This window comes from Mobula birostris, chromosome X (assembly GCF_030028105.1).
Source record: "Mobula birostris isolate sMobBir1 chromosome X, sMobBir1.hap1, whole genome shotgun sequence".
Taxonomy (NCBI): Eukaryota; Metazoa; Chordata; class Chondrichthyes; order Myliobatiformes; family Myliobatidae; genus Mobula; species Mobula birostris.
This window is the reverse complement of record NC_092402.1, coordinates 2,738,677-2,764,513: the sequence shown is the minus strand read 5'-3', so window position 1 is coordinate 2,764,513 and position 25,837 is coordinate 2,738,677. Positions and strand designations below refer to the sequence as shown.

Genomic DNA, 25,837 nt, shown 5'->3' with positions numbered 1-25,837 from the left:
ACTGCCTGAGTCAGTGGTGGAGGCAGATACACTAGTGAAGTTTAAGAGACGACTAGACAGTTATATGGAGGAATCTAAGGTGGCATAGGGTTATATGGGAGGCAGGGTTTGATGGTCAGCACAACATTGTGGGCCGAAGGGCCTGTACTGTGCTGTACTATTCTATGTTCTATGTAATATGGGGTATTAACCACTGAATTAGGGGAATAAGGGGGTATTAACCACCCAATCAGATGAATATGGGGGTACTGACTGCCCAATTGGGTGAATATTGGCGTATTAACCACCCAACCAAGTGAATATAGGGGCGTGACCCATCCAACCAGGCGAATATGAGGTATTAACCACCCAAATGGGGAATATGGGAGTATTAACCACCTAAATGGGCGAAGAGGGAGGTATTTACCACCTAATAGGGGGAAATGGGGGCATTAACCACCCAGTGGGATGAATATGGGGTTATTAACCATCCAATCGGATGAATGTGGGGTTATTAACCACCTAATTAGGTGAATATGGGGTATTAACCATCTAATCTGATGAATATGGGGGTATTAACCACCCATTTGGATGAATATGGGGGTATTAAGTACCCAGTTGGGTGAATATGGGGGCATTAACCACCAATTGGGTGAATATGGGGGCATTAACCATCTAATCAGATCAATATGGGGGTACTAACCACCCATTCGGATGAACATGGGGGTATTAACCACCCATTTGGATGAACATGGGGGTATTAACTACCCAATTGGGTGAATATGGGCGCATTAACCATCTAACCACTCAATCGGATGAATATGGGGTTATTAACCACCCAATAAGGGGCATATGGCGGTATTAACTGCCCAATTGGGTGAATATGGGGCATTAACCACCCAATCAGAACAGGGAACGAATATTGAGAGACATCACTCACCCAATCAGGTGAGTATGGGGGCACTGACCATCCAATCAGGTGACTCCGCCGACAGCGCCGCCCGCCGTCCTGGCCGAGTTACTACAGATAGGCCTCGCCCCCGTGCGTCCATCACCGAGTACTGCAGCGTGCGGCCGCCTGGAAGAAGCACCTCCGCCGTTTTGGAGCAGCGCCGATCGCATCCTGGAAGCGGCTGCGACGACGGGCAACACCCGCGTTCCCTCCACGAACAGCCGCCGGGGGTGTGTGTGTGTGTGCGGGGGCAGGCTGCCGTCCGAAGTCAGCCGCGGGGAGCTCCCTCAGCTCTCCGCACCCGCGGCAAATGGCGGCGGTCCACGTGACGGCGGTCGCCGGCGACGGCGCCACCCGGTGCCCGGGAGAGGGGGGAGCGTCACCGCAGCCGCCCGCGACGAGCGGCGCGTCGCCTGGTGGGGGGGCGGGTAGCTCAGGGCGTCGGGGCGCCCCCTGCTGCCTGGGAGGAGGTAGCGCAGGGCGTCGGGGCGCCCCCTGCTGCCTGGGAGGAGGTAGCGCAGGGCGTCGGGGCGCCACCTGATGCCTGGGAGGAGCGGTACGGCAGCCGGTCCGGAAGTAGATATTTGACCCCCCCCGCTCAGCGTGTGAACTTCCGGCGAAGTGATACTGAAGCCGCAATGGCGTCGGTGTTGGCCGAGCCGGGGGCAGGGCGCCAGCAATCCGCCTCCATCGGCGCCGGGAGCGGCCGGGCGCAGCTCCTGGCCTTCTAACCCCGGCGCTGACAGTCCAACATACACGCTGGCGGAGTCATTTCCCGGGAGTCATCATTGATACAAACTTAAAATCACCAGAAACAAGTTTTTTTTTCCTCTCTCTCTCTCCTCTGCCGTTCGCTAATCCAAATTTTGCCGGGACTCGAACTGAACTCAGAACGAAATAAAATAAGTTGTTTTTTTTTAAAAAAAAAATGTTGGGGGACGGCGCCTGTCCTGTTTAAAAAAAAAATAGCCTCTCCAGGAGCCAAAACAGGGGAAAATTTGCAAGCCCTAGGCAGCCCACTGTACAGCCCGAAGTTGTTGAGAGAAACAGTGTAAAGGTTATGGAAGAAAAAGAACACTTGGGGTGAATGTTGGCCGAGAGGATCAGGGCAGCCGGCAGCTCACTCTTGACCTTTTAATTTTCTCGCTCTTTTTTTTTTGTTGTTGTGTTTCTGTGGGATGCCAGGCTCGGAGAGAGCTGGGAGCAAGGCGGATGGAGGCAGTCGTCTGGGCTCCGGCGGCGGCGGCGGCAGGGAGCGGCGGAAGGCGGCGTCCAGGCACAGGCGCCGCCGGGTCAAGCACGGCCGGGACGCCCCGGGGGGTGGCCGCCCAGACCCCGCTGGCCAAGGTGAAGTCGCTGGTGGAGTACGACGACATCAGCTCGGACTCGGACGCCTTCTCCGAGGCCACCGTCCGCTCCGAGCGGAGGGAGCGGGAAGAGCGGACGAGCTCGGACAAGTCGGCCCGGGCCCACAAGCACCACCACCACCCGCACAGGCGGGCCAAGGAGCACAAGTCGAAGGAGGCCGACCGGGCCAGGGAGCGGGGCAGGCGGCCGGAGTCCGGCAAGTCCGGCTCCAGCAGAGAGAGGACCTCCTCCAAGAGGCAGGCCGCGGAGGAGGAGGAGGACGGCGGTAAGAAAGGGTGGGCGTCACCCGTCACCAAGCACGGCGGCAGCAAGGACTCGAAGTCCGCCAAGTCGTCCAAAGAGCGGGCCAAGAAAGAGAAGGAGCAGCGGTCAGCGCACCGGGAGCAGCTGAAGACCCAGAAGAAATGCAAGGAAGCCCCTCGGGGTTACCGGACGTCCCCCAGCCCAAAGAAGAAAGGTGGGAGTCCGCGGCGTAGACGTTCTTCCAGCCCGACTAGGGACGACAGCCCCTTTGGGGGCTACGGCAAGGGTTACGACGCCAGCCCGCTGTATCGATCCCGGACTTCCAGTGCCTACGACGGCTACCGGCGGAGTCCCGGTGATTCCCTCCGGAAACAGTCGGTCAGCCCGCCCTACTACAGTTCCAGGGAGCCCGCGGCCTATCACACTGGATATAACATGCGGTCGCCCAGCCCTTACGGCAGGAGGCAAAGGTCCTCGAGCCCCTACAGCCGGCACCGGTCGCCCAGTTACGACAGGCACAGCAGCTCGTACGAGTACGGCGGGAGGTCGGCGAGCCCCTATGGCAGGCGGCGCTCTATCAGCCCCTACGGCAGCAGGAGATCCTTCAGTCAAAGCCCAGTGACCAGGTACATGTCTAACCCTTTCCTTTCCAGCCCGCGGTGGGGTACAGGGGGCTGCTGACTGGGAGCCCGGCCCGCGCGGCGGGCGCGAGCGGCGAAAGCCAGCCGAAGCAGTAAGAAGGGGGGGGTTTGGCGGGTGGTTTTACGCAGGGGGTTGGTGATCGAAGGTGGGTCTCTGGGACAGAGAGCGCTCTCTGACTTTTGGGGTAGGGGGGTCCGCGACACGATTACAGCTCGGGGTGTCGGGAGTTCGGTCCCAGTACCATCTGTGCGTTCTCCCTGTGGGTTTCCTCCGAGCGCCCCGGTTCCCTCCAGCGGTCCAGGGGCTGGTAGGTTAATTGTTGTTGCGACTAGGCCGGGGTTAAATCGTTGAGTCGATGTGGCTCCCGAGGGGCCGGGCAGGCCTGTTCCGTGCTCTCTCTGCGAATAAAATCCTGTAAATGGGTAAGGTAAATGTGAGACGGGAACTTCTGGGGATTTGAGGAGACTGGTGGTGCCAGTACGTGGGTCGTTGGGACCACGGGGAGGCGGGGAGGAGAGCAGGAACTGTCAGGTGAGCTCATGGCTTGTCTATGCCCCCCCCCCCACCTTTCCCAGGACGAAGGGTTTCCCTGCGGAGGTGCAGCGCAGCTGGTGGGAACAGCCCCTGCAGCACCGAGAGGGGCTCCGGGCTCCGCAGTTTAGGCAGGGGAGGGTCTGGGCTGGAGCAGATGAAAGGTTGCAGAGGGTTAGCCAGAGGGAGAGATGTGCCTGCTTCTGCCTGACACCCCTGCAGCTTCAGGAGGGAGGTGAGGCACCTCCCACGCGGTGGGGGTGGTCGGACGGGGGGAATGCTGGGGTCGATAGGAAAGTAGTGCGGTCAGGCGGCCGGGGGGATGGTGGGGATGTGGGGAATGGTGTTGTCGTTGGGATCAGAGGAGATGTTCGCGTCTGTGAGCTGGTGTTTGGATCGGGGTCGGTATCTGGAGGTTGTGGACGGTGGCCAGTTTTGGAGTCGGTACTCGGGGTCAGGAGACCCTGGTTGGAGTCGTGGGGGGTGGTCAGGGTCAGATGGGATGACGGGGCAGTAGTCTGGCCAGGGTCAGAGAACGGTGCGAGTTGTGAGGATGGTTAGGGTCAGAGGGGTTTGTCGGGGTCAGGAAGCAATCAGGGATTGTGTTGTGGGGGTGTCTGGCCCTGTGAGCCTACAGCTGTTAGTGAGCAGCCAGGATCTCTGAGTGACCACCCTCCCTCCTCAGATTCTGCCCAGATCTCTCAGTGACCACCGTACATCCTCAGATCCCACCGAGATCTCTGAGTGACCACCGTACGTCCTCAGATCCCACCGGGATCTCTCAGTGACCACCGTACGTCCTCAGATCCCACCGGGATCTCTCAGTGACCACCGTACGTCCTCAGATCCCACCGAGATCTCTGAGTGACCACCGTACGTCCTCAGATCCCACCGGGATCTCTCAGTGACCACCGTACGTCCTCAGATCCCACCGAGATCTCTGAGTGACCACCGTACGTCCTCAGATCCCACCGGGATCTCTCAGTGACCACCGTACATCTCGGATCACCAGGATCTCTCAGTGACCACTGTACGTCCTCAGATCCCACCGGGATCTCTGAGTGACCACTGTATGTCCTCAGATCCCACCGAGATCTCTCAGTGACCACTGTACGTCCTCAGATCCCACCAGGATCTCTGAGTGACCACCGTACATCTCGGATCACCAGGATCTCTCAGTGACCACTGTACGTCCTCAGATCCCACCGAGATCTCTGATTGACCACCGTACATCCTCAGATCCCACCGAGATCTCTGAGTGACCACCCTACATCCTCAGATCCCACCGAGATCTCTGAGTGACCACCCTACATCCTCAGATCCCACCGAGATCTCTGAGTGACCACTGTACATCTTGGATCACCGGAATCTCTCAGTGACCACCCTACATCCTCAGATTCTGCCCGGATCTCGGATTGACCACCGTACGTCTCGGATCACCGGGATCTCTTAGTGACCACTCTACCTCCTCAGATTCTGCCCAGATCTCTGAGTGAACATTGTACATCCTCAGATCCCACCAAGATCTCTGATTGACCACCGTACGTCCTCAGATCCCACCGAGATCTCTGAGTGACCACCCTACATCCTCAGATCCCACCGGGATCTCTCAATGACCACCCTACATCCTCAGATTCTGCCCGGATCTCTGAGTGACGTCCTCAGATCCCACCGAGATCTCTGAGTGACCACCGTACATCTCGGATCACCAGGATCTCTCAGTGACCACCCTACATCCTCAGATTCCACCAAGATCTCTGATTGACTGCCGTATGTACGCAGTTTCCACCAGGATTTCTGAGTAGCCACTGTACTTTCTCAGTTCCCACCAGGATCTCTGTTTGACCACCATACGTTCTCAGATCCCACTAAGATCTCTGACCACCGTAAGTCTGCGGTTCCCACCAGGATCTCTGAGTGACGACGTACATCCTCAGATTCCACCAGAGGCTCTGATTGACGACCGTATGTCCTTGGTTCCCGTCAGGATCTCTGAGTGACCACCCTACGTTCTCAGATCCCACGAAGATCTCTGAGTGAACATCGTATGTCTTCATATTCCACCAGCAGTTCTGAAGACATCTTGTCTGCCGTCCCAGTCACGGTCGGTCTGACTGAGAGTGGCCTCTCGGTGATGTCTGTAACAGCTTGTGCGATCAGTCGGAGGCAGGGAATGGTCCAGTATTCTGGCAACAAGGGAACTGATGGTGTTGTTTATTATTTGTCAGGACTTGGGTGAACTTGGGGCATCTGCCCTGAAACTCTTGACATACAACAACAGACAGGAGGGGGTATCAGGAAGACAGCAGCTGTGGGAAATGGCATGTCTGAGGCTGCCGGTTGTGGCTGACGGAATGATTTGCGGACTGTAATGAAAGACTTCATTCCTCACAAAGTAGAGGATTTGAGGGGAGATTTGATAGAGGGGATACAAAGTTATGAGGGGCCGGCAAGTGGGACGAGAATGATAAATCAAGGGTTAAAGGTGACAAGTTTAAGGGGAACATGAGGGGAAACCATCTTCACTCAGAGGGTGGTGAGGGTGTGGAGCGAGCTGCTGGTGGAAGTGGTGTGTGCGAGCTCGATTTCAATGTTTCAGAGAAGTTTGGACCGGTACAGGGATGGGAGGGGGATGGAGGGCAGTGGCCCTGGTGTAGGTCGATGGGAGTAGGCAGGTTAAGTGGTTCAGCATGGGCTAGATGGGCCGAGGGGCCTGTTTCAATGCTGTACTTTTCTATGACCATGACTCCCTGTCCAGGCCTCAGCCCTGGGCGAGCATGAACGTCCATTAAGTACTGGGAAAAAGGGATGTGAAGTGTGTACGCGGGGAAAGGAGAGAGACAGCGGAGTGACTGGACAGTCTCTGAACATGTGCAGGAACTGGGTGGCCTCGGTGTAACTGTGCAGGCGGACTGTGTGAAGACACGGGTGGAAGAGCTACTTTCAATACATTGTCAGACATCGAGCGCAGTACAGACCCTTAGGCCCACGATGTTGTGCCGATTTTTGAAGATCAATCCCCTCCCACATAACCTTCCATTTTCCGATCATCCACGTCCCTATCCAAGAGCCTCTTAAATGTCCCCCAATGTATCTGTCTCTACCACCGCCCCAGGCAGGGCTTTCTGTCCACTCATCACTCTCTGTGTAATAAACTTACCTCTGACATTCCCTCCCACCCCCGCCATACTTTCCTCCAATCACCTAAACTTTAAGCCCCCTCATAGTACCCATTTCCACACTGGGGAAAAAGTCTCTGACTGTCCGCTTGATCTTCAAAACGGCCAAGAGAATTTATTATCCAAGTTCGTGTCTGTTATGTCACCAGGTACAGCCCTGTGTTACGAGCATTCACACTGAATCCAAAGCAACACAGCAGAAACTATCAAAAACTGCACACAAAGACAGGAAAGCAGCTGCTCTGCAGAAAGCAACAAGCTCTGCAACGAGAAACTAAAAATAAAAAAAAACAAAATAGTCATCAACAAGTGACAAATATTGAAGAAAATGAGTTGAAAGTGAGTCTGTAAATTGTGGAATCAGTTCAGACGTGGGCTGAGTGAAGTTATCCCTTCTGGTTGAGGGGTAATAACTGTTCCTGAACCTGGTGGTGTGGGTCCTGAGGCTCCTGTACCTCCTTCCGGATGGTTGAGGGGTAATAACTGTTCCTGAACCTGGTGGTGTGGGTCCTGAGGCTCCTGTACCTCCTTCCGGATGGTTGAGGGCTAATAACTGTTCCTGAACCTGGTGGTGTGGGACCTGAGGCTCCTGTACCTTCTTCCTGATGGTTGAGGGGGTAATAACTGTTCCTGAACCTGGTGGTGTGGGTCCTGAGGCTCCTGTACCTCCTTCCTGATGGTTGAGGGGTAATAACTGTCCCTGAACCTGGTGGTGTGGGTCCTGAGGCTCCTGTACCTCCTTCCTGATGGTTAAGGGGTAATAACTGTTCCTGAACCTGGTGGTGTGGGTCCTGAGGCTCCTGTACCTCCTTCCTGATGGTTGAGGGGTAATAACTGTTCCTGAACCTGGTGGTGTGTGACCTCAGGCTCCTGTACCTCCTTCCTAATGGCAGCAGCGAGAAGAGAGCATGACCTGGGTGGTGCGGGTCCCTAGTGACAGATGCTGCTTTCCGGTGACAGTGCTCAGTGATGGAGAGGGCTTTACCCGTGATGCTCTGGGCCGTACCCACTGCTTTTTGAAGGATATTTCCTGAAAGGGCGCTGCTGTTTCCATAGCGGACCATGACGCAGCCAGAAAATACACTCTCCCCCACAGATCTATAGAAGTATGTCAAAGTTTTCGATGACCTGCCAGTTCATCGCAAACTCCAAAGGAAGTAGAGACACTCCTCTGCTTTCTTTGTAATTACACTTACGTGCTGGGCCCAGGGCAAGGCCTCCCAGGTGGTAACATAGAGGAGTTTAAAGTAGCTAAAGTCCTCTACGTCTGATGCCCTGATGAGGACTGACTCCTGCACCTCAGGATTGCACCTCCTGAAGTTAACGACTTCATCCTGCGAACGTTGAGTGAGAGACTGTTAAGGCATCACTCGGCCAGATTTTAAACGCTGTTCATTAATTGTGAGGATCACGGAGTCACAGCACAGAGTCACTGTTTATTCAGGGTGAGGGTCAGTCACTGTAACTGTACAGAGTCACTGTTTATTCAGAGTGAGGGTCACTGTGTAACTGTACAGAGTCACTGTTTATTCAGGGTGAGGGTCACTCACTGTGTAACTGTACAGAGTCACTGTTTATTCAGGGTGAGGGTCACTCACTGTGTAACTGTGCAGAGTCACTGTTTATCCAGGGTGAGGGTCACTCACTGTGTAACTGTGCAGAGTCACTGTTTATTCAGGGTGAGGGTCACTCACTGTGTAACTGTGCAGAGTCACTGTTTATTCAGGGTGAGGGTCACTGTGTAACTGAACAGAGTCACTGTTTATTCAGGGTGAGGGTCATTGTGTAACTGTACAGAGTCACTGTTTATTCAGGGTCAGATCACTGTGTAACTGTACAGAGTCACTGTTTATTCAGAGTGAGGGTGACTGTGTAACTGTACAGAGTCACTGTTTATTCATGATGAGGGTCACTCACTGTGTAACTGTACAGAGTCACTGTTTATTCAGGGTGAGGGTCACTCACTGTGTAACTGTGCAGAGTCACTGTTTATTCAGAGTGAGTGTCACTGTGTAACTGTACAGAGTCACTGTTTATTCAGGGTGAGGGTCACTCACTGTGTAACTGTACAGAGTCACTGTTTATTCAGGGTGACGGTCACTCACTGTGTAACTGTACAGAGTCACTGTTTATTCAGAGTGAGGGTCACTCAGTGTGTAACTGTACAGAGTCACTGCTTATTCAGGGTGAGGGTCACTGTGTAACTGTACAGAGTGACTGTTTATTCACGGTGGGGGTCACTCACTGTGTAACTGTACAGAGTCACTGTTTATTCAGGGTGAGGGTCACTCTGTGTAACTGTACAGAGTCACTGTTTATTCAGGGTGAGGATCACTATGTAACTGTACAGAGTCACGGTTTATTCAGGGTGAGGGTCACTCACTGTGTAACTGTACAGAGTCACTGTTTATTCAGGGTGAGGGTCACTCACTGTGTAACTGTACAGAGTCACTGTTTATTCAGAGTGAGAGTCACTCACTGTGTAACTATACAGAGTCACTGTTTATTCAGGGTGAGGGTCACTCTGTGTAACTGTACAGAGTCACTGTTTATTCAGGGTGAGGGTCACTATGTAACTGTACAGAGTCACTGTTTATTCAGAGTGAGAGTCACTCACTGTGTAACTGTACAGAGTCACTGTTTATTCAGAGTGAGGGTCACTGTGTAACTGTACAGAGTCACTGTTTATTCGGGGTGAGGGTCACTGTGTAACTGTACAGAGTCACTGTTTATTCAGGATGACGGTTACTCACTGTGTAACTGTACAGAGTCACTGTTTGTTCAGGATGACGGTTACTCACTGTGTAACTACAGAGTCACTTTTTTCAGGCTGAAGGTTACTATGTATGTGTACAGAGTTACACTTTATTCGAGGTGAGGGTCACTTTCTGTGTAACTACAGAATCATTGTTTACTGTGACAGTCAATCCTTTGAAATGGATAAGCCTGCTTATTCAGTGTGAGTGCTGCCTTGAAACTGTACAGAGTCACTGTTTATTCAGGGGGAGGGTCACTGTGTAAATGTACAGAGTCACTGTTTATTCAGGGTGAGGGTCACTCACTGTGTAACTGTGCAGAGTCACTGTTTACTCAGGGTGAGGGTCACTCACTGTGTAACTGTACAGAGTCACTGTTTATTCAGGGTGAGGGTTACTCACTGTGTAACTGTGCAGAGTCACTGTTTATTCAGGGTGAGGGTCACTCACTGTGTAACTGTGCAGAGTCACTGTTTATTCAGGGTGAGGGTCACTGTGTAACTGTACAGAGTCACTGTTTATTCAGGGTGAGGGTCAGTCAATGTGTAACTGTACAGAGTCACTGTTTATTCAGGGTAAGGGTCACTCACTGTGTAACTGTACAGAGTCACTGTTTATTCATGGTGAGGGTCACTCTGTAACTGTACAGAGTCACTGTTTATTCAGAGTGAGGGTCATTGTGTAACTGTACAGAGTCACTGTTTATTCAGGGTCAGATCACTGTGTAACTGTACAGAGTCACTGTTTAGTCAGGGTGAGGGTCAGTCAATGTGTAACTATACAGAGTCATTGTTTATTCAGAGTGAGAGTCACTCACTGTGTAACTGTAGAGAGTCACTGTTTATTCAGGTTGAGGGTCACTGTGTAACTGTACAGAGTCACTGTTTTTTCAGGGTGAGGGTCAGTGTGTAACTGTACAGAGTCACTGTTTATTCAGAGTGAGGGTCACTCACTGTGTAACTGTACAGAGTCACTGTTTATTCAGGGTGAGGGTCAGTGTGTAACTGTACAGAGTCACTGTTTATTCAGGGTGAGGGTCACTCACTGTGTAACTGTACAGAGTCACTGTTTATTCAGGGTGAGGGTCACTCACTGTGTAACTGTACAGAGTCACTGTTTATTCAGGGTGAGGGTCAGTGTGTAACTGTACAGAGTCACTGTTTATTCAGGGTGAGGGTCACTCACTGTGTAACTGTACAGAGTCACTGTTTATTCAGAGTGAGGGTCACTGTGTAACTGTACAGAGTCACTGTTTTTTCAGGGTGAGGGTCACTCACTGTGTAACTGTGCAGAGTCACTGTTTATTCAGGGTGAGGGTCACTGTGTAACTGTACAGAGTCGCTGTTTATTCAGGGTGAGGGTCACTCTGTAACTGTACAGAGTCACTGTTTATTCAGGGTGAGGGTCATTGTGTAACTGTACAGAGTCACTGTTTATTCAGGGTCAGATCACTGTGTAACTGTACAGAGTCACTGTTTATTCAGAGTGAGGGTGACTGTGTAACTGTACAGAGTCACTGTTTATTCATGATGAGGGTCACTCACTGTGTAACTGTACAGAGTCACTGTTTATTCAGAGTGAGGGTGACTGTGTAACTGTACAGAGTCACTGTTTATTCATGATGAGGGTCACTCACTGTGTAACTGTGCAGAGTCACTGTTTATTCAGAGTGAGTGTCACTGTGTAACTATACAGAGTCACTGTTTATTCAGGGTGAGGGTCACTCACTGTGTAACTGTACAGAGTCACTGTTTATTCAGGGTGACGGTCACTCACTGTGTAACTGTACAGAGTCACTGTTTATTCAGAGTGAGGGTCACTCAGTGTGTAACTGTACAGAGTCACTGCTTATTCAGGGTGAGGGTCACTGTGTAACTGTACAGAGTGACTGTTTATTCACGGTGGGGGTCACTCACTGTGTAACTGTACAGAGTCACTGTTTATTCAGGGTGAGGGTCACTCTGTGTAACTGTACAGAGTCACTGTTTATTCAGGGTGAGGATCACTATGTAACTGTACAGAGTCACGGTTTATTCAGGGTGAGGGTCACTCACTGTGTAACTGTACAGAGTCACTGTTTATTCAGGGTGAGGGTCACTCACTGTGTAACTGTACAGAGTCACTGTTTATTCAGAGTGAGAGTCACTCACTGTGTAACTATACAGAGTCACTGTTTATTCAGGGTGAGGGTCACTCTGTGTAACTGTACAGAGTCACTGTTTATTCAGGGTGAGGGTCACTATGTAACTGTACAGAGTCACTGTTTATTCAGAGTGAGAGTCACTCACTGTGTAACTGTACAGAGTCACTGTTTATTCAGAGTGAGGGTCACTGTGTAACTGTACAGAGTCACTGTTTATTCGGGGTGAGGGTCACTGTGTAACTGTACAGAGTCACTGTTTATTCAGGATGACGGTTACTCACTGTGTAACTGTACAGAGTCACTGTTTGTTCAGGATGACGGTTACTCACTGTGTAACTACAGAGTCACTTTTTTCAGGCTGAAGGTTACTATGTATGTGTACAGAGTTACACTTTATTCGAGGTGAGGGTCACTTTCTGTGTAACTACAGAATCATTGTTTACTGTGACAGTCAATCCTTTGAAATGGATAAGCCTGCTTATTCAGTGTGAGTGCTGCCTTGAAACTGTACAGAGTCACTGTTTATTCAGGGGGAGGGTCACTGTGTAACTGTACAGAGTCACTGTTTAGTCAGGGTCAGATCACTGTGTAACTGTACAGAGTCACTGTTTAGTCAGGGTGAGGGTCAGTCAATGTGTAACTATACAGAGTCATTGTTTATTCAGAGTGAGAGTCACTCACTGTGTAACTGTAGAGAGTCACTGTTTATTCAGGTTGAGGGTCACTGTGTAACTGTACAGAGTCACTGTTTTTTCAGGGTGAGGGTCAGTGTGTAACTGTACAGAGTCACTGTTTATTCAGAGTGAGGGTCACTCACTGTGTAACTGTACAGAGTCACTGTTTATTCAGGGTGAGGGTCAGTGTGTAACTGTACAGAGTCACTGTTTATTCAGGGTGAGGGTTACTCACTGTGTAACTGTGCAGAGTCACTGTTTATTCAGGGTGAGGGTCACTCACTGTGTAACTGTGCAGAGTCACTGTTTATTCAGGGTGAGGGTCACTGTGTAACTGTACAGAGTCACTGTTTATTCAGGGTGAGGGTCAGTCAATGTGTAACTGTACAGAGTCACTGTTTATTCAGGGTAAGGGTCACTCACTGTGTAACTGTACAGAGTCACTGTTTATTCATGGTGAGGGTCACTCTGTAACTGTACAGAGTCACTGTTTATTCAGAGTGAGGGTCATTGTGTAACTGTACAGAGTCACTGTTTATTCAGGGTCAGATCACTGTGTAACTGTACAGAGTCACTGTTTAGTCAGGGTGAGGGTCAGTCAATGTGTAACTATACAGAGTCATTGTTTATTCAGAGTGAGAGTCACTCACTGTGTAACTGTAGAGAGTCACTGTTTATTCAGGGTGAGGGTCACTGTGTAACTGTACAGAGTCACTGATTATTCAGGTTCAGGGTCACTGTGTAACTGTACAGAGTCACTGTTTTTTCAGGGTGAGGGTCACTCACTGTGTAACTGTGCAGAGTCACTGTTTATCCAGGGTGAGGGTCACTCACTGTGTAACTGTGCAGAGTCACTGTTTATTCAGGGTGAGGGTCACTCACTGTGTAACTGTGCAGAGTCACTGTTTATTCAGGGTGAGGGTCACTGTGTAACTGAACAGAGTCACTGTTTATTCAGGGTGAGGGTCATTGTGTAACTGTACAGAGTCACTGTTTATTCAGGGTCAGATCACTGTGTAACTGTACAGAGTCACTGTTTATTCAGAGTGAGGGTGACTGTGTAACTGTACAGAGTCACTGTTTATTCATGATGAGGGTCACTCACTGTGTAACTGTACAGAGTCACTGTTTATTCAGGGTGAGGGTCACTCACTGTGTAACTGTGCAGAGTCACTGTTTATTCAGAGTGAGTGTCACTGTGTAACTGTACAGAGTCACTGTTTATTCAGGGTGAGGGTCACTCACTGTGTAACTGTACAGAGTCACTGTTTATTCAGGGTGACGGTCACTCACTGTGTAACTGTACAGAGTCACTGTTTATTCAGAGTGAGGGTCACTCAGTGTGTAACTGTACAGAGTCACTGCTTATTCAGGGTGAGGGTCACTGTGTAACTGTACAGAGTGACTGTTTATTCACGGTGGGGGTCACTCACTGTGTAACTGTACAGAGTCACTGTTTATTCAGGGTGAGGGTCACTCTGTGTAACTGTACAGAGTCACTGTTTATTCAGGGTGAGGATCACTATGTAACTGTACAGAGTCACGGTTTATTCAGGGTGAGGGTCACTCACTGTGTAACTGTACAGAGTCACTGTTTATTCAGGGTGAGGGTCACTCACTGTGTAACTGTACAGAGTCACTGTTTATTCAGAGTGAGAGTCACTCACTGTGTAACTATACAGAGTCACTGTTTATTCAGGGTGAGGGTCACTCTGTGTAACTGTACAGAGTCACTGTTTATTCAGGGTGAGGGTCACTATGTAACTGTACAGAGTCACTGTTTATTCAGAGTGAGAGTCACTCACTGTGTAACTGTACAGAGTCACTGTTTATTCAGAGTGAGGGTCACTGTGTAACTGTACAGAGTCACTGTTTATTCGGGGTGAGGGTCACTGTGTAACTGTACAGAGTCACTGTTTATTCAGGATGACGGTTACTCACTGTGTAACTGTACAGAGTCACTGTTTGTTCAGGATGACGGTTACTCACTGTGTAACTACAGAGTCACTTTTTTCAGGCTGAAGGTTACTATGTATGTGTACAGAGTTACACTTTATTCGAGGTGAGGGTCACTTTCTGTGTAACTACAGAATCATTGTTTACTGTGACAGTCAATCCTTTGAAATGGATAAGCCTGCTTATTCAGTGTGAGTGCTGCCTTGAAACTGTACAGAGTCACTGTTTATTCAGGGGGAGGGTCACTGTGTAAATGTACAGAGTCACTGTTTATTCAGGGTGAGGGTCACTCACTGTGTAACTGTGCAGAGTCACTGTTTACTCAGGGTGAGGGTCACTCACTGTGTAACTGTACAGAGTCACTGTTTATTCAGGGTGAGGGTTACTCACTGTGTAACTGTGCAGAGTCACTGTTTATTCAGGGTGAGGGTCACTCACTGTGTAACTGTGCAGAGTCACTGTTTATTCAGGGTGAGGGTCACTGTGTAACTGTACAGAGTCACTGTTTATTCAGGGTGAGGGTCAGTCAATGTGTAACTGTACAGAGTCACTGTTTATTCAGGGTAAGGGTCACTCACTGTGTAACTGTACAGAGTCACTGTTTATTCATGGTGAGGGTCACTCTGTAACTGTACAGAGTCACTGTTTATTCAGAGTGAGGGTCATTGTGTAACTGTACAGAGTCACTGTTTATTCAGGGTCAGATCACTGTGTAACTGTACAGAGTCACTGTTTAGTCAGGGTGAGGGTCAGTCAATGTGTAACTATACAGAGTCATTGTTTATTCAGAGTGAGAGTCACTCACTGTGTAACTGTAGAGAGTCACTGTTTATTCAGGTTGAGGGTCACTGTGTAACTGTACAGAGTCACTGTTTTTTCAGGGTGAGGGTCAGTGTGTAACTGTACAGAGTCACTGTTTATTCAGAGTGAGGGTCACTCACTGTGTAACTGTACAGAGTCACTGTTTATTCAGGGTGAGGGTCAGTGTGTAACTGTACAGAGTCACTGTTTATTCAGGGTGAGGGTCACTCACTGTGTAACTGTACAGAGTCACTGTTTATTCAGGGTGAGGGTCACTCACTGTGTAACTGTACAGAGTCACTGTTTATTCAGGGTGAGGGTCAGTGTGTAACTGTACAGAGTCACTGTTTATTCAGGGTGAGGGTCACTCACTGTGTAACTGTACAGAGTCACTGTTTATTCAGAGTGAGGGTCACTGTGTAACTGTACAGAGTCACTGTTTTTTCAGGGTGAGGGTCACTCACTGTGTAACTGTGCAGAGTCACTGTTTATTCAGGGTGAGGGTCACTGTGTAACTGTACAGAGTCGCTGTTTATTCAGGGTGAGGGTCACTCTGTAACTGTACAGAGTCACTGTTTATTCAGGGTGAGGGTCATTGTGTAACTGTACAGAGTCACTGTTTATTCAGGGTCAGATCACTGTGTAACTGTACAGAGTCACTGTTTATTCAGAGTGAGGGTGACTGTGTAACTGTACAGAGTCACTGTTTATTCATGATGAGGGTCACTCACTGTGTAACTGTACAGAGTCACTGTTTATTCAGAGTGAGGGTGACTGTGTAACTGTACAGAGTCACTGTTTATTCATGATGAGGGTCACTCACTGTGTAACTGTGCAGAGTCACTGTTTATTCAGAGTGAGTGTCACTGTGTAACTATACAGAGTCACTGTTTATTCAGGGTGAGGGTCACTCACTGTGTAACTGTACAGAGTCACTGTTTATTCAGGGTGACGGTCACTCACTGTGTAACTGTACAGAGTCACTGTTTATTCAGAGTGAGGGTCACTCAGTGTGTAACTGTACAGAGTCACTGCTTATTCAGGGTGAGGGTCACTGTGTAACTGTACAGAGTGACTGTTTATTCACGGTGGGGGTCACTCACTGTGTAACTGTACAGAGTCACTGTTTATTCAGGGTGAGGGTCACTCTGTGTAACTGTACAGAGTCACTGTTTATTCAGGGTGAGGATCACTATGTAACTGTACAGAGTCACGGTTTATTCAGGGTGAGGGTCACTCACTGTGTAACTGTACAGAGTCACTGTTTATTCAGGGTGAGGGTCACTCACTGTGTAACTGTACAGAGTCACTGTTTATTCAGAGTGAGAGTCACTCACTGTGTAACTATACAGAGTCACTGTTTATTCAGGGTGAGGGTCACTCTGTGTAACTGTACAGAGTCACTGTTTATTCAGGGTGAGGGTCACTATGTAACTGTACAGAGTCACTGTTTATTCAGAGTGAGAGTCACTCACTGTGTAACTGTACAGAGTCACTGTTTATTCAGAGTGAGGGTCACTGTGTAACTGTACAGAGTCACTGTTTATTCGGGGTGAGGGTCACTGTGTAACTGTACAGAGTCACTGTTTATTCAGGATGACGGTTACTCACTGTGTAACTGTACAGAGTCACTGTTTGTTCAGGATGACGGTTACTCACTGTGTAACTACAGAGTCACTTTTTTCAGGCTGAAGGTTACTATGTATGTGTACAGAGTTACACTTTATTCGAGGTGAGGGTCACTTTCTGTGTAACTACAGAATCATTGTTGACTGTGACAGTCAATCCTTTGAAATGGATAAGCCTGCTTATTCAGTGTGAGTGCTGCCTTGAAACTGTACAGAGTCACTGTTTATTCAGGGGGAGGGTCACTGTGTAAATGTACAGAGTCACTGTTTATTCAGGGTGAGGGTCACTCACTGTGTAACTGTGCAGAGTCACTGTTTATTCAGGGTGAGGGTCACTCACTGTGTAACTGTACAGAGTCACTGTTTATTCAGGGTGAGGGTTACTCACTGTGTAACTGTGCAGAGTCACTGTTTATTCAGGGTGAGGGTCACTCACTGTGTAACTGTGCAGAGTCACTGTTTATTCAGGGTGAGGGTCACTGTGTAACTGTACAGAGTCACTGTTTATTCAGGGTGAGGGTCAGTCAATGTGTAACTGTACAGAGTCACTGTTTATTCAGGGTAAGGGTCACTCACTGTGTAACTGTACAGAGTCACTGTTTATTCATGGTGAGGGTCACTCTGTAACTGTACAGAGTCACTGTTTATTCAGAGTGAGGGTCATTGTGTAACTGTACAGAGTCACTGTTTATTCAGGGTCAGATCACTGTGTAACTGTACAGAGTCACTGTTTAGTCAGGGTGAGGGTCAGTCAATGTGTAACTATACAGAGTCATTGTTTATTCAGAGTGAGAGTCACTCACTGTGTAACTGTAGAGAGTCACTGTTTATTCAGGGTGAGGGTCACTGTGTAACTGTACAGAGTCACTGATTATTCAGGTTCAGGGTCACTGTGTAACTGTACAGAGTCACTGTTTTTTCAGGGTGAGGGTCACTCACTGTGTAACTGTACAGAGTCACTGTTTATTCAGGGTGAGGGTCACTCACTGTGTAACTGTACAGAGTCACTGTTTATTCAGGGTGAGATCACTGTGTAACTGTACAGAGTCACTGTTTATTCAGAGTGAGAGTCAATCACTGTGTAACTATACAGAGTCACTGTTTATTCATGGTGAGGGTCACTGTGTAACTGTACAGAGTCACTGTTTGTTCAGGATGACGGTTACTCACTGTGTAACTGTACAGAGTCACTGTTTATTCAGGGTGAGGGTCACTATGTAACTGTACAGAGTCACGGTTTATTCAGGGTGAGGGTCACTGTGTAACTGTACAGAGTCACTGTTTATTCAGGGTGAGGGTCACTCACTGTGTAACTGTACAGAGTCACTGTTTATTCAGAGTGAGAGTCACTCACTGTGTAACTATACAGAGTCACTGTTTATTCAGGGTGAGGGTCACTCTGTGTAACTGTACAGAGTCACTGTTTATTCAGGGTGAGGGTCACTATGTAACTGTACAGAGTCACTGTTTATTCAGAGTGAGAGTCACTCACTGTGTAACTGTACAGAGTCACTGTTTATTCAGAGTGAGGGTCACTGTGTAACTGTACAGAGTCACTGTTTATTCAGGGTGAGGGTCACTGTGTAACTGTACAGAGTCACTGTTTGTTCAGGATGACGGTTACTGACTGTGTAACTGTACAGAGTCACTGTTTATTCAGGGTGAGGGTCACTCACTGTGTAACTGTAGAGAGTCACTTTATTCAGGGTGAGGGTCACTGTGTAACTGTACAGAGTCACTGTTTGTTCAGGATGACGGTTACTCACTGTGTAACTACAGAGTCACTTTTTTTAGGCTGAAGGTTACTATGTATGTGTACGGAGTTACAGTTTATTCGAGGTGAGGGTCACTTTCTGTGTAACTACAGAATCATTGTTTACTGTGACAGTCAATCCTTTGAAATGGATAAGCCTGCTTTTTCAGTGTGAGTGCTGCCTTGAAACTGTACACAGTCACTGTTTATTCAGGGGGAGGGTCACTGTGTAACTGTACAGAGTCACTGTTTATTCAGGGTGAGGGTCACTGTGTAACTGTATAGAGACACTGTTTATTCAGGGTGAGAGTTACTCACTGTATAACTGTACAGAGTCACTTTATTCAGGGTGAGGGTCACTCACTGTGTAACTGTACCGAGTCTCTGTTTATTCAGGGTGAGGGTCACTCACTGTGTAACTGTACAGAGTCACTGTTTATTCAGGGTGATGGTCACTGTGTAACTGTACAGAGTCACTGTTTAGTCAGGGTGAGGGTCAGTCAATGTGTAACTATATAGAGTCATTGTTTATTCAGAGTGAGAGTCACTCACTGTGTAACTGTACAGAGTCACTGTTTATTCAGGGTGACGGTCACTCACTGTGTAACTGTACAGAGTAACTGTTTATTCAGGGTGAGGGTCACTGTGTAACTGTACAGAGTCACTGTTTATTCAGGGTGAGGGTCATTGTGTAACTGTATAGAGACACTGTTTATTCAGGGTGAGAGTTACTCACTGTATAACTGTACAGAGTCACTTTATTCAGGGTGAGGGTCACTCACTGTGTAACTGTACAGAGTCTCTGTTTATTCAGGGTGAGGGTCACTGTGTAACTGTACAGAGTCACTGTTTCGTCAGGGTGAGGGTCAGTCAATGTGTAACTATACAGAGTCATTGTTTATTCAGAGTGAGAGTCACTCACTGTGTAACTGTACAGAGTCACTGTTTATTCAGGGTGAGGGTCACTCACTGTGTAACTGTAGAGAGTCACTGTTTATTCAGGGTGAGGGTTACTGTGTAACTGTACAGAGTCACTGTTTATTCAGGGTGACGGTCACTCACTGTGTAACTGTACAGAGTCACTGTTTATTCAGGGTGAGGGTCACTGTGTAACTGTACAGAGTCACTGTTTATTCAGGGTGAGGGTCACTGTGTAACTGTACAGAGTCACTGTTTATTCAGGGTGAGGGTCACTCACTGTATAACTGTACAGAGTTTCTGTTTATTCAGGGTGAGGGTCACTCACTGTGTAACTGTACAGAGTCACTGTTTATTCAGAGTGAGGGTCACTCACTGTGTAACTGTACAGAGTCTCTGTTTATTCAGGGTGAGGGTCACTCACTGTGTAAATGTACAGAGTCACTGTTTATTCAGGGTGAGGGTCACTCACTGTGTAACTGTACAGAGTCACTGTTTATTCATGGTGAGCGTCACTCACTGTGTAACTGTACGGAATCACTGCTTATTCAGGGTGAGGTTCACTCACTGTGTAACTGTACAGAGTCACTGTTTATTCAGAGTGAGGGTCACTGTGTAACGGTACAGAGTCACTTTTTATTCAGGGTGAGGGTCACTGTGTAACTGTACAGAGTCACTGTTTATTCAGGGTGAGGGTCTCTCACTGTGTAACTGTACAGAGTCACTGATTATTCAGGTTGAGGGTCAATGTGTAACTGTACAGAGTCAATGTTTTTTCAGGGTGACGTTCACTCACTGTGTAACTGTACAGAGTCACTGTTTATTCAGGGTGAGGGTCACTGGTTAACTGTACAGAGTCACTGTTTATTCAGGGTGAGGGTCACTCACTGTGTAACTGTACAGAGTCACTGTTTATTCAGAGTGAGAGTCACTCACTGTGTAACTATACAGAGTCACTGTTTATTCAGGGTGAGGTTCACTGTGTAACTGTACAGAGTCACTGTTTATTCAGGGTGAGGGTCACTGTGTAACTGTAAAGAGTCACTGTTTATTCAGAGTGAGGGTCACTCACCGTGTAACTGTACAGAGTCACTGTTTATTCAGGGTGAGGGTCACTCAGTGTGTAACTGTACAGAGTCACTGTTTATTCAGGGTAGGGTCACTATGTTACTGTACAGAGTCACTGTTTATTCAGGGTGAGGGTCAGTCACTGTGTAACTGTACAGAGTCACTGTTTATTCAAGGTGAGGGTCACTCACTGTGTAACTGTACAGAATCACTGTTTATTCAGGGTGAGGGTCCGTCACTGTGTAACTGTACAGAGTCACTGTTTAATTCAGAGTGAGGGTCACTCACTGTGTAAATGTACAGTCACTATTTATTCAGGGTGAGGGTCACTCACTATGTAACTGTGTAGAGTCACTGTTTATTCAGGGTGAGGGTCAGTCACTGTGTAGCTGTACAGAGTCACTGTTTATTGAGGGTGAGGGTCACTCACTGTGTAACTGTGCAGAGTCACTGTTTATTCAGGGTGAGGGTCACTGTGTAACTGTACAGGGTCACTGTTTATTCAGGGTGAGGGTCACTCACTGTGTAACTATACAGAGTCACTGTTTATTCAGGGTGAGGGTCACTCACTGTGTAACTGTACAGAGTTACTGTTTATTCAGGGTGAGGGTCACTGTGTAACTGTACAGGGTCACTGTTTATTCAGGGTGAGGGTCACTCACTAACTGTACAGAGTCTCTGTTTATTCAGGGTGAGGGTCACTCACTGTGTAACTGTACAGAATCACTGTTTATTCAGGGTGAGGGTCCGTCACTGTGTAACTGTACAGAGTCACTGTTTAATTCAGAGTGAGGGTCACTCACTGTGTAACTGTACAGAGTCACTATTTATTCAGGGTGAGGGTCACTTACTATGTAACTGTGCAGAGTCACTGTGTATTCAGGGTGACGGTCAGTCACTGTGTAACTGTACAGAGTCACTGTTTATTCAGGGTGAAGGTCACTCACTGTGTAACTATACAGAGTCACTGTTTATTCAGGGTGAGGGTCACTCACTGTGTAACTGTACAGAGTTACTGTTTATTCAGGGTGAGGGTCACTGTGTAACTGTACAGGGTCACTGTTTATTCAGGGTGAGGGTCAGTCACTTTGTAACTGTACAGAGTCACTGTTTATTCAGAGTGAGAGTCACTCACTGTGTAACTGTAAAGAGTCACTGTTTATTCAGGGTGAGGGTCACTGTGTAACTGTACAGAGTCACTGTTTATTCAGGGTGAGGGTCACTGTGTAACTGTACAGAGTCACTATTTATTCAGGGTGAGGGTCACTCACTGTGTAACTGTACAGAGTCACTGTTTGTTCAGGGTGAGGGTCAATGTGTAACTGTACAGAATCACTGTTTATTCAGGGTGAGGGTCACTGTGTAACTGTACAGAGTCACTGTTTAATTCAGAGTGAGGGTCACTCACTGTGTAACTGTACGGAGTCTCTGTTTATTCAGTGTGAGGGTCACTCACTATGTAACTGCAGAGTCACTGTTTATTCAGGGTGAGGGTCACTCACTGTGTAACTGTGCAGAGTCACTGTTTATTCAGGGTGAGGGTCACTGTAAGTGTACAGAGTCACTGTTTATTCAGGGTGAGGGTCAGTCACTGTGTAACTGTACAGAGTCACTGTTTATTCAGAGTGAGGTTCACTCACTATGTAACTGTACAGAGTCACTGTCTATTCAGGGTGAGGGTCACTGTGTAACTGTACAGAGTCACTGTTTATTCAGGGTGAGGGTCACTCACTGTGTAACTATACAGAGTCACTGTTTATTCAGGGTGAGGGTCATTGTGTAACTGTACAGAGTCACTGTTTATTCAGGGTGAGGGTCAGTCACTGTGTAACTGTACAGAGTCACTGTTTATTCAGAGTGAGGTTCACTCACTATGTAACTGTGCAGAGTCACTGTTTATTCAGGGTGAGGGTCAGTCAGTGTGTAACTGTACAGTGTCACTGTTTATTCAGGGTGAGGGTCACTCACTGTGTAACTGTACAGAGTCACTGTTTATTCAGGGTGAGGGTCACTGTGTAACTGTACTGAGTCACTGTTTATTCAGAGTGAGGTTTACTGTGTAACTGTACAGAGTCACTGTTTATTCAGGGTGAGGGTCACTCACTGTGTAATTGTACGGAGTCACTGTTTATTCAGGGTGAGGGTCACTCACTGTGTAACTATACAGAGTCACTGTTTATTCAGGGTGAGGGTCACTCACTGTGTAACTATACAGAGTCACTGTTTATTCAGGGTGAGGGTCACTCACTGTGTAACCGTACAGAGTCACTGTTTATTCAGGGTGAGGGTCACTGTGTAACTGTACAGGGTCACTGTTTATTCAGGGTGAGGGTCACTGACTATGTAACTGTACAGAGTCACTGTTTATTCAGGGTGAGGGTCACTCACTGTGTAACTGTACAGAGTCACTGTTTATTCAGGGTGAGGGTCGCTGTGTAACTGTACAGAGTCACTGTTTATTCAGGGTGAGGGTCGCTGTGTAACTGTACAGAGTCACTGTTTAATCAGGGTGAGGGTCACTGTGTAACTGTACAGAGTCTCTGTTTATTCAGAGTGAGGGTCACACTATGTAACTGTACAGAGTCACTGTTTATTCAGGGTGAGGGTCACTCACTGTGTAATTGTACGGAGTCGCTGTTTATTCAGGGTGAGGGTCACTCATTGTGTAACTGTACAGAGTCACTGTTTATTCAGGGTGAGGGTCACTCATTGTGTAATTGTACGGAGTCACTGTTTATTTAGGGTCAGGGGCAGTCTGTAACTGTATGGATTTATTGATTATTCGGGGTCATGGCCTGACTGTAAATGCATAGAGTCACTACTTATTCTGTGTTAGGGCCTGTCTGTAACTGTATAGAGTTGTTTATTCAGGGTCATGGCCAGTCTATGACTGTATAAATTTATTGTTATTCAGGAAAGAAACTGTGTAACTGTTTAGAGTTCTTGTTTGTTCAGAGTCAGGGCCAGTCTGTAACTGTATAGAATTACTGAGTATTCATGGTCAGGGCCTGTCTGTAACTGTATAGAGTTATTGTTTATTCAGGTTCAGAAACTGTGTAAATCACCTGTCCAGCTCTTGGCTCCATCCCTCCCCCTCCCATTTTCAAATATCTCACTGGCTCTTCTTTCAGTTAATCCTGACGAAGGGTCTCGGCCCAAAACGTCAACTGTACCTCTTCCTAGAGATGCTGCCTGGCCTGCTGCGTTCACCAGCAACTTTGATGTGTGTTGCTTGAATAAACAGCTGATGTTTTGGGCCGAGACCCTTCTTCATGTCTCAAGCATGTGCGTTGCTGTGTAGGTGGTCGTTCTGTTCAGGTTGTTGGTCGCTGTTGAAGTTGGCCGTGTTGCTCTTTATTCAGGATGAGATGGCTGTCAATGTGTTACTGTACCAGGACTCAGTGTCACTGTGGGTTACCTGGATCACCCACAACAAAGGCAGCTTTTTCTTGATTATTCAGTGTTCACCTTAAAGCTCTGCTTCTACACAACAGCAGTGTCAACACTTCAACACCAATCAGCTGTACTCAAAGGAGACTACCAAAACTAGTTAGGAACGCACCTTGGAATTCCCCAGTATTGTAGTTTCATTTTGAATGGGGTGGCCGTGCTGAAGAATCGCATTACATTCGAAAGAACTGGCCACTCTGTAAGCAGTTGGTTACAGGTACAGAAGTCTGACACATACTTTATACTTTATTATCGCCAAACAACTGATACTAGAACGTACAATCGTCACAGCGATATTTGATTCTGCGCTTCCCGCTCCCTGGAGTACAAATTGATAGTAAATATTAAAGATTTAAATTATAAATGATAAATAGAAAAGGGAAAGTAAGGTTGTGCAAAACAACCGAGAGGCAGGTCCGGATATTTAGAGGGTACGGCCCAGATCCGGGTCAGGATCCATTCAGCAGCCTTATCACAGTTGGAAAGAAGCTGTTCCCAAATCTGGCCATACGAGTCTTCAAGCTCCTTCTCCCGGAGGGAAGAGGGACGAAAAGTGTGTTGGCTGGGTGGGTCCTGTCCTTGATTATCCTGGCAGCACTGTTCCGACAGCGTGCGGTGTAAAGTGAGTCCACGGATGGAAGATTGGTTTATGTGATGTGCTGGGCTGTGTTCACGATCTTCTGCGGCTTCTTCCGGTCTTGGACAGGACAACTTCCATACCAGGTTGTGATGCACCCTAGAAGAATGCTTTCTACAGTGCATCTATAAAAATTAGTTGAGGCTTTCAGGGGACAGGCCAAATTTTTTCAGTTTTCTCAGGAAGTAAAGGCGCTGGTGGGCCTTCTTGGCAGTGGACTCTGCTTGGTTGGACCAAGTCAGGTCATTTGTGATATTGACCCCGAGGAACTTAAAGGTTTTGACTTGTTCCACTTGCGCACTACCGATGTAAATGGGGTCGTGCAGTCTGCTACTCCTTCTGAAGTCAACAACCAATTCCTTCGTCTTGCTGACGTTGAGGGATAGCTTATTGTCTTCGCACCATGCCACCAGGTTCTTAATTTCCTCTCTGTACTCAAACTCATTATTACCCGAGATACGGCCTACAATTGTGGTGTCATCAGCAAACTTATATATTGAGTTTGATGGAAACATGGCTACACAATCATGGGTGTACAGTGAGTACAGCAGGGGGCTGAGTACACCTCCTTGTGGGGCACCGGTGCTCAGAGTAATTGTAAGGAGAGCTTGTCCCCTATTTTTACAGCCTGGGTCCTGTCTGTGAGGAAGTTGAAGATCCAGCTGCAGATCTGAGTGCTGAGGCCCAGGTTCCGGAGCTTAGGAATCAGTGTATTTGGAATGATGGTATTAAAAGCAGAGCAGTAGTCAATGAAAAGGAGCCTTACGTATGTGTCTTTATTCTCCAGATGTTCTAAGGAGGAATGTAGGGCCAGAGAGATGGCATCTGCCATTGACCTGTTGCTCCGGTAGGCGAACTGCAAAGCGTCGAGGTTGACTGGTAGGCTGTGGTTGATGTGTGCCATAACCAATCGCTGGAAGCACTTCATAGCAATTGATGTCAGAGCCACAGGTCGATAGTCATTCAGGCATGCCACCTTGCTCTTCTTCGGCACTGGGATTATCGTTGCCCTCCTAAAACACGAGGGGATCTTAGACTGAAGCAAGGAGCAGTTGAAGATGTCAGCAAACACTCCAGCTAGCTCGCTTGCACAGGCCTGGAGAACCCGTCCTGGAACGCCATCTGGGCCCATCGCCTTCCTTGGATTTATCTTCAGGAA

At 48.1% G+C, this 25,837-nt stretch overlaps 1 protein-coding gene and 1 long non-coding RNA gene across 2 annotated transcripts in view; one reads left to right on the top strand and one right to left on the bottom strand.

The window, feature by feature from the left end:
• The window catches only part of LOC140191388 (uncharacterized), a 42,424-nt gene extending 41,125 nt beyond the window's left edge, over positions 1 to 1,299 (bottom strand). Inside the window, exon 1 of the long non-coding RNA XR_011883817.1 lies at positions 920 to 1,299. This is a non-coding gene — a long non-coding RNA (uncharacterized lncRNA). The remainder of the gene's footprint in view (positions 1 to 919) is intronic.
• Positions 1,300 to 1,514: 215 nt separating this feature from the next.
• Positions 1,515 to 25,837, top strand: part of LOC140191387 (cyclin-dependent kinase 12-like) — a 113,397-nt gene continuing 89,074 nt past the window's right edge. Inside the window, 2 exon segments of the mRNA XM_072248765.1 lie at positions 1,515 to 2,267; positions 2,269 to 3,168. Of these exon segments, the coding sequence (XP_072104866.1) occupies positions 2,110 to 2,267; positions 2,269 to 3,168 (1,058 nt within the window). The 5' untranslated portion in view covers positions 1,515 to 2,109.